The sequence below is a fragment of the Dunckerocampus dactyliophorus genome, chromosome 6 (assembly GCF_027744805.1).
Source record: "Dunckerocampus dactyliophorus isolate RoL2022-P2 chromosome 6, RoL_Ddac_1.1, whole genome shotgun sequence".
Classification (NCBI taxonomy): Eukaryota; Metazoa; Chordata; class Actinopteri; order Syngnathiformes; family Syngnathidae; genus Dunckerocampus; species Dunckerocampus dactyliophorus.
This window is the reverse complement of record NC_072824.1, coordinates 32,923,992-32,932,970: the sequence shown is the minus strand read 5'-3', so window position 1 is coordinate 32,932,970 and position 8,979 is coordinate 32,923,992. Positions and strand designations below refer to the sequence as shown.

General features: G+C 43.0%; 1 protein-coding gene across 3 annotated transcripts; it reads left to right on the top strand.

The window, feature by feature from the left end:
• Positions 1–2,243: 2,243 nt before the first annotated feature.
• LOC129183337 (uncharacterized) lies at positions 2,244–8,979 on the top strand. 3 transcript variants are annotated; one of them, XM_054780456.1, is made up of 9 exons: positions 2,244–2,798; positions 2,908–2,980; positions 3,114–3,263; positions 3,321–3,416; positions 3,476–3,580; positions 3,654–3,769; positions 4,615–4,723; positions 4,828–4,988; positions 6,232–8,979. In XM_054780456.1, exons 1-9 carry the CDS (start codon positions 2,722–2,724, stop codon positions 7,748–7,750), a joined length of 2,406 nt encoding a protein of 801 aa, XP_054636431.1. In that variant the 5' UTR covers positions 2,244–2,721; the 3' UTR covers positions 7,751–8,979. The 3 variants fall into 3 exon arrangements, with proteins under 3 accessions (XP_054636431.1, XP_054636430.1, XP_054636432.1); XM_054780457.1 differs by having other exon boundaries at positions 2,245–2,798; positions 3,114–3,416; positions 6,232–7,604; positions 7,668–8,979; XM_054780455.1 differs by having other exon boundaries at positions 3,114–3,416.

Genomic DNA, 8,979 nt, shown 5'->3' with positions numbered 1-8,979 from the left:
CAGATTTCCTTGATGCTTGCCGTCAGCTCTTCTTTGTTGTTGGGTCTGGTGCCCCTCATTTTCCTCTTGAGAATACCCCATAGATTCTCAATGGGGTTTAGGTCCGCTGAGTTTGGCATGGGCATCAAACCAGGTTTTGGTGCTTCTGGCGGTATGGGCAGGGGCCAGGTCCTGCTGGAAGATGAAATCTGCATCTCCATACAGATCCTCAGCAGAAGGAATCATGAAGTCCTCTAAAACATTCTGGTAGACTGTTGCGGTGACCTTGGATTTAAGAAAGCAGAGTTTACCAACACCTGCACCGGACATTGCACCCCAAATCATGACGGACTGTGGATATTTCACACTGGACCTCAGGCAGCTTGGGTTCTGTTCCTCACCCGTCTTCCTCCAAACCCTTGGACCTTGATTCCCAAATGAAAGGCACACTTTACTTTCATGGGAAAAGAGGACCTTAGACCACTGGCCAACAGTCCAGTCCTTCTTCTCCTTGGCCCAGTGGAGACGCTTCCTACGGTAGCTCAGGTTCAGAAGTGGCTTGACCCGAGGAACCCGACAGTTGTAGCCCATCTCCTGGATGCGTCTGAATGTGGTGGTTTTTGAAGCTGTGACTCCCGCCTCATTCCACTCTTTCTGGATCTCTGCCAGATTCTTGAATCTTCCCTGTTTGATAATCCGCTGAAGCCCACGGTCATCTCTTTGGCTGGTGCATCTTCTCCTGCCACATTTTGCCCTTCCTCTAGACTTTCCATTGATATGCTTGGACACAGCACTCTGTGAACAACAAGCCTCCTTAGCTATGAACTTTTGTGGCTTACCCATCCTATGGAGGGTATCAATGATGGTCTTCTGGCCAGTTGTCATGTCTGCAGTCTTCCCCATATTGAACCCAACTGAGACAATTGAACCAAACTGAAGCAATTGAATGACACCTGGGGAAGCCTGTGCAGGTGATTTGAGTTTAGTAGATGATTAGCGTGTGACACTCAGTTTAAAACATTCATGCCCTGCAAAATTTGGGCTGATTTCTTCACAGTATTCTAATTTTTTGAATTCCTGTTTTCGTGGGTTTAATGAGCTGGAAGCCCAAATTATGTAAAAATAAACAAATAAATACTTGAAATTGTTTAAATTGAGGGCCCTGAATCTATAATCTATGAAAGTTTAACTTTTTGAATGGAATTATGGAAATTAAACAACTTTTCCATGACATTCTAATTTGTTGGAAAGGGTCTGTATGTCCAGAATTGATAGGTTTACATAGTTTTATAATAGCTAAGAAGAAATGTACATACTTCTTTGTTATATCGTGATATATGTATTTCTTTAAGGGACAAAGGTTGCGTTACTTGCAGGAATGGAAGAATCTCAGTGCTTCCATGATGCTTACCAGGCATTGTATACAGTGCAGTTAGCAAGACAGTTTGCATACAATTGACCTGGCATGACCCTTCATTTGGATAAACAACCATTTTTTATTGCTGCTGAATGACTGACGTAAAAGGATTCATTCATATGATATGTTCTGGAAAATAATATTACTGAACATGCATACCGGTATGTTTGAGATTGCAAACAACGTATTGTCTTACCCAAAGCATATGGTTTTGTTTCAGTGTTGTTGTTTTCTGTGTGTGTGTGTGTGTGTGTGTATGTGTTTATGGTTATTACACATTATGGTTATCACATATTATTGCTGTGGTTTTTGTTCAAATATATTTCTGTATCAGAAAAGAGGTTATTTCATAACACAAACAAAAAAAATCAGCAAAATGTTAAATTATTTTAAGACTTGTCTCTTTTATGATTCATATTTTGTACAGACGAGAGCATAGTGAATTGTATGAAAGTAAGAATAAAAAGTAAAGGATCATGACCATGGATTTTAGTGGAAAAAAGGGATGGGATATGCAGTTCAAATGAAAATCTCTTTCTAGAGGAGTAAAACTATCATTGCTATAGGGGAGTGCTGAGCCAGGGTGCACAGTAGAAATTTGTCCCAAAGGCAATGAGAATTGGAAGGGGAAAAAGTACATTTAATATATCCAAAAGATAGAGAATAACGTATCAAATGGTTTTTAAGGGACGAAGGTTGCGTTACTTGAAGGAATGGGAGAATCTCCCCGCTTCTTAATGTAAAATATAGATGTTCTGTTTGCCTCTTCATCTGCTTTGTACACTATGTACGCTGTGCCAATGTAGTCGCGACGTGAGTAGTAAGATGGCGTCTCTTTGGCTTCAGCGGCTTGGACGGGCGGGTGCGACGTATGAGCTATCCAGATGTATTATACAGATCAGTGGTAACGACACTCAGTGCGTAGTAAATCTGACTGCATGAAAACTAGATCGCGCTGGCTTGTTACACGTTTGCTTGTGTTTCTTGTATAGCTACATAAATTTTTACAACTACATAATAGTTTGGACCGCGGTGTTTTGCTGTCTATCTACGGACAGGTTTTTTGGACCATTACAGGGAATGGCTCTTTGAACGTATTTCACTGCCAAGCAGAGCTGTGTGACGTAAAATTCACGCGACAAGACGGCGCTGCACCGGCGTCCCGTTAAAGTGATGGAGATTGTGACGCAAAATCCTCGCGACAAGATGGCGCTGCACCGGTGTCACGTTTAAGTGATAAAGAAGATTTGACTTTTTAAACATTTTTGTTAATTTTTCTGTCTTCGGGGCGGTTACATCCTCGGTTGACCAGTTTTAATGTCCTGATGGCATTCTCCAACCTTTTTTCAAAGCTGTCTGACGTCTGTGTGAGGCGTCCAAGTCAACCGCCTTGTACTTTCAGGTAGTTGCTGTTGCCTTTTGATGTTGTTTATAGTTGCAGTTCCGTTTGAACAATTATTACCAACAATTATTAAAGTCTCACAAATATTCACTTGACTAATTTCATTTAGAAACGACACTGGCGATGTTCAAAGGGACAGGGGAAGAAAGAGGAATAGCGACCGACCTGGCCCCTGTATAAAGGTATGAAGGTTTTGTATTAAGTCTGTGCAATGGCATTACACACATACACTTGGACAAACTAGGATAAACCTAACGCTGACTGCTATTTAGCATTGCATAATGTAGGCAATTGATTTATCTGCTCTTCTTTCAGAGGCAATATCAGCAGGCCCAGGCAACCAGGAGATATTTTGGTACATTTTTCCCAAATGAGGGTTCCAAGCCTGTGAAAGTGCAAGGTGACTATGAACATGCAAGTGGTGGAGTCATCAAGGGGACGACAGCATCTAAGCATGCTAAGAAGGTATGTTACAGCGGCCAACGTTTTAAAACCAGGCTGAGTGTGAGTACGCAACAACAGGAACGCCATCAGGAGGGTCAGCGTCGAGGGGATAGGCATCAGATAAGAAACGCACGGAAACATGACGGAGGCAGTAAAAACAGAAACCATGCACAGGTGAGATCTGTTGTTGGGACTTCCAAAAGTGGTTGCATTATGCTCATTTCTTGTTAAAGGTTGTCAAAGTCCAACATTTTACGCCGGAGTTTAAGGAGCAGAATGCTTTGGATTTTGATGGACAGATCATTTGCAGACATTTCCTTTTTGGAAAGTGCATTAAGGTGGGTTATCGTTTAGTTCTACCGTTGAAATAAGGACTTTGTAAATATAGATGCCTGTCACGGCTCTCCGCAGGGTGACGGCTGCCAAATGAAGCACGTTGAACCTGCCAACGATATCATCAAACAGCATTGCAAGTTTTATGTGCAAGGATGTTGCATTCAAGGGAAGAGCTGTCCGTTCATGCACAATATCCTTTGCCGTGAGAATGCGGGTACACTCCGTTTTTATCCATCACTACGTTTACATCAGGTGGCCAAAGTGTGGCCTGTTTTGTTTTTATTGCCCCTTGGCACATTCTAAAAATAGGATTTAAAAAATAAAAAGTACAATACTTAAAAAAACAGCAAAATGTGTATCATAAGGAGAATAATTTTTCTGTTTTTTGGCAAATTCTAAAAATATGCTTAGACTAGAAAACTAAAAAAAAAATAGAAAAACAGGAAAAAGCAGTAATTTTAGTGAAGTCATAATAATAAAAAAAAATCATAAAGCTGAGAAGTTAAAGGAAAAAAAGTCAATGTGAGAAACGAGCGAAACAGAATAAAGTTGAAGATTTTGAGGTTGTGGGGGAAAGTGTTATATTACGATAAAGTCAAAGTCTTGTGAGAATGAAGTCATAATATTCACACTAAAAATGTATATGAAAGAAGTGTAAATATTTGTAAAAGTAAAAAAAAAAAAACAGCAAAAAAGTGTCCAACAAGGTTCATAATAAGTTGATAGTAATACGTTGTGTCACTGACAACACAAAGCTGAGATGCAGTCTCTTTTTCTTTAAATATAAAAAATTTGTACCATTAGTTGGTTTTAAAGAAAATGTGATCGTGGACCCCGCATCCTTTTGGTTTGTCAGTATGGAAATAGACACTTGCACACTAATATATATGCTAAACGATAATATTTTACACTAATGTATAACCCACAAAGCATACAGGGAAGCCCACGCACACGCTTCCTTAGTAGGAAGGTACTTGGCATGCCAAGGATAGGCCACACACTTCCATTACAGTTGTTTCCGTAATCAGTGTCCACAGTCCTTCCCTTGCAAGTTTTTCCATCATAGAGGATGCTGTTCCAGAGGGGAGGATTGTCTGTTTTCCCATGAGCCACTTAATGACCTTACGGCAAAATTATTGGATGAGGTGAGTCACGTGAATTTGGTTAGCCACAAATGTGTGTGCATGTTTCTTTATGAAATGATGAGGGGCTCCAAATGATTGCACGTTTTGTTTTTTTTACTGTCCAGGTAATAAACGTGGACAATGAGCTTGCAAAAAAAACTGTGCAGACGCCTTGGGTTCAGCCAGCCACTACAGACGAGCTGGAAGCCACACAAGTCGTCGATCCAGCTGATACCGCAACCACACAAGCAAATAATGCTTCAGATCAATCGATGCAGCCTTTCAGGTGTGTGTTTTACACTGTCATTGAAACGGAGAACATCCCCACTATCTGAGTTACGTTTTTTTCTCCCAAAATTCTCTCATTTATTATTATTGTTATTGTTATTAAATTGTTTTTAAAAGGAAGCATGAAAATGTAATTGCATTCTACTGGCAGGTAATTCTTCAACAAATACAATTCTCCAACCATACATTCTTTATGCTGCTTATCCTCATTAGGGTTCCGGGGGTATGCTGGAGCCTATCCCAGCTGACTTTGGGCAAGAGGCGGGGTACACCCTGGACTGGTGGCCAGCCAGTGGCAGGGCACATATAGACAAACACTCACATTCATACCTATGGACCATTTAGAGTCGCCACTTAACCTCACATGCATATTTTTGGAATGTGGGAGGAAAGCGGAGTACCCGGAGAAAACCCACACATGCACGGGGAGAACGTGCAAACTCCACAGAGATGAATACAATTCTCAAATAACAACATTGATGTAGCATACAGGAACATTGAAGGCCACTTGAATGTGAACACTAAAGATGCTAAACCCAGTCCAGGGTAGGTTGATATTATAAATCATGTTGTTTCCTGGACTACAGCTTATTAGTCAAACATTTTTTTTGCCTAAAATAAGCATTTTCACACACAAAATGTCTGTCATGTTCGGTCAGACACGCAAGTTGATTGGTGGAACGACAGGCTTTTGTTGCAGGTTTAAATGATCTCACAACAGGAACTCAACTCTGAACCCCAAACGTCACTTCCTGTCTACCCCCCACTCCCCCGTCCTCTAGAGCCAGAACACATTTACAGCAACACACACAAGCATGAGCGTTATTTGTTTTATTTTCGCTTATGTCTACTGTATTTGTTAATAGGAGTGTAAAGTTGACTATAGAGGTGGTATTTCACGTCTATTTATATTATATATGATATTTATATATCACATCATAGCTGAGGAGGTCTGCTGGGTCCAAGTTGCCTGAGCACGCCGCCGACATAGACGGGGGGGCCGCGCAGCTGTTGTAATATATACATATGAAACATTACGTCACGCGGAGGGCTTTTCTCCAGCCTCACATGCATGCGCGCACACAGTGCAAAATATCCTTAAGGGCGGATTGTCCTGTGCAGGGCGGGGTGAACAGTCCGATGATTTGGGTGTACCATTGCATCTATTGCCATGTAAATATACCATTATGTACCAAGATGTGTCCAGGTGAGACCCACTGTGTCCTGCTTTCAATCTTCAGGTTCAACTTCTACAACAGTGCGGAATCCAACGCCGGTAAGGAAAAGTTGTGTCTTACTGAGGACGCCACTGTCGCCGAGGAAGATGCTCAACCACATGAACCATCTGTTCCGGTTCCCGACAGTCCATTACATAACCCCCATCCTGTGGCCCCCGTTGGTTACTCTGTGGAAGTGTTGCTCGGACCTCAGTTGTACAATCCTTTGTCTAGTGCCTTCCAAACTCCACCAAGTCAAGATGGCTCTCCTCTTTCCGCTCCTCCCGCTCCATGGGATGGCAGCGGCTCGGGAAACCCTAGCAAGATTCCTTACTCTGTTGAAGCTGTCCTCAGGGCGTCCACATCACAGCACGACTCTGCTTTGCATCGCATGCCTAATGTCACAGGTGTGTTACCTGCCAAAAACTGTGCTAACAAAGTGCTGGAAAAAACGTTGAAAAAGACGTTAGCCCAGCAGGATGTTGGGTATGACAACCAGGAACCTGCTTCTTCTTGTGAAGCATCGCTGGCAGGATACATGACAGCATGTCCTAAGACCGCTCCTCATCTTCCAGCTAACATGGCCTCCTCCATGGACAGGGATCAAAGTCTCGAGTCCAACAAGGATGTTTTTCGAAGCCTCTTTTTAAGCCCCCCGAGTGTGGTATCGATACCAAAAGCCCGCACACCCCTGACGCCACATGGATCGCATCTCCCAAATAATTCCCAGGACTCAGTCCAACCTTTCAATCCCTTCTCTGAGCAGTCAACACGGTTAAAAGACAAAGCTCCTTTCACCGCTTCCACTGAAGGCAGAGATTCTGTGAAACAAAAAAGCACCCAGTCTGAGACACTGCTGGAATATTACTCTGCGGGAATCACAGATTCTCTTGACTCTGTGCCTGGATGTGCTCAAACCTCAAAAACGCATTTCAAATGCCAGTTTGCCAGCAACATCACCAGCACTTCAACAGACCCTGTCAGTCCTCGTCGCTTGGCTCAGTCCAACTGTGCTCCTCCAGAATCTGCCAAATACCAGCATCTTCCCGATGAAAGAACAACTTGTGCCGGGTCTCTTCGCAACCTTTTTGCAACCCCCCTCAGTGAGCTGGGTGCTCCTCTCCCATGTCTGCTATCTCAACCGCATCATTCAATGAGTTCCGCCACACCTCAGGAGTCTTGGCAGCCGAGTAGCAACGCCCCCTTTATGTCAGACGGTGCTCCAAGTAGTGTCACGGAGGCCTCCCATAAAACCACTCCTACTGCAAACGAAGACGAGCGCTTACTTGGCGTCGTCATTGAAGTTCCGGCGCAACGGAGGAGTCAAGCAGAAACTCTTTCCAGCCCACGTGCGTCTGTGACCCGTCAGCAGCTGGGTATCATGCCAGCCCACGTTGGTAAGAACGCACTCACTATGAACGCACGTGTGAGCTCTGAAATGACTTTTCTTCACCATGCAGATTGCTCGACAGCAGCCACCTCCAAATCAGTCCTGAAAACTCTCTTCCTGTCCCTCAGTCCATTTACGAAAGATGGACGATAACTGGACAAAATTCTAAGATGCTACTTGCAGTGGGTGTGCCTCTGTCCAGGTCATGGTAGCCCGCAAAGGTTGGATCTGGGCAACTGTACTCTTCTCGTTTGTTGAAGCTGTTTTGCCTTTATCCAAAAGGCTTCTTCCGTTCTAAGTTTGTAGGTGTGGAGTTTACCCATGAATGTCCCTGGTAGGTGTGTCCCCAAGGGGGTGGTCATTATTATTCCATATCCTAGCTGAATGCTGCGATAGCTGATTGCAATGAAGCAACACCAAGTGCACTCCAGATGTCAGCGTCTCTGTGGACCCATTCCTACCCGCTCAGCAGCCAACAAAAGAACCCACAACACCTATTGTCTGCTTATAACATTATCCTGACATCCCCTCCCCCAAAGATGATCTCATTCCATGGGACGAGTGGCCACAAAAAAGCTGTTTTGCTCAGCAGGTAGGCCAGCGACCCTATTGTGACCATCTCATAGGGACACGCCCACCAGAGACATTCATAGGGAGACTCGTAGAACTGCATCTGGTCTTAAAACTAGTGTCAGTTGGCCATGAAAGCGCTGGTTTCCTGGTTATGCGAGGGGCGATTTAGGCGTATTCCTTTAATTGGTCATCATTTTTTAATGACATTAGTTGAGACAAAATGTTTAAAACAAAAGGCACTTTTTCTAGAACTTGTATTGCATATTGCAGTGTTTGAGGGAAGTTCTGCAAATATCTGTATCGCTTGATATTGGTATCGGTAATGAAGTGCTGGACAATATCGGTATTTTGGCTATCAATAAAAAGCATCTCTATCCACCAGTTAGGGGAGGGCTCGTACATTGTAAAATGACTCACATTTAAAGAAGGAAAAGAATTTACAGCGGGGGTTTCTAAAGTGCCGCTCTGGGGCCATTAGGGACCCGCACTTTTTTTTTTTATTTTATTTTTTTTATTGGCCCTGCCCCCAGCAAAAACTGAGAAGTTGAAATGTTGATACCAGTACTGCTATGAATGCTTTTAAAGCGATTTGTCACCTGTAACATTGATACCAGTACTGCTATGAATGCTATTAATACAATTTGTCACCTGTAACATTGATACCAGTACTGCTATGAATGCTATTAATACGATTTATCAACTGTAACATTGATACCAGTACTGCTATGAATGCTATTAATACAATTTGTCACCTGTAAGACATAAACTGTGATGTAGGCTTTCAAAATGTAAAATGTACAAATTAAAAA

What these genes read in the sequence shown, in the direction of transcription:
- LOC129183337 (XM_054780455.1), top strand. Translation starts at nt 2,722, where the DNA reads ATGGCATTCTCCAACCTTTTTTCAAAGCTGTCTGACGTCTGTGTGAGG. An exon ending in TTTTTGGAAAGTGCATTAAG is followed by an intron (nt 3,581 to 3,653) that starts GTGGGTTATCGT and finishes GGCTCTCCGCAG; the next exon opens with GGTGACGGCTGCCAAATGAA. An exon ending in CAATCGATGCAGCCTTTCAG is followed by an intron (nt 4,989 to 6,231) that starts GTGTGTGTTTTA and finishes TTCAATCTTCAG; the next exon opens with GTTCAACTTCTACAACAGTG.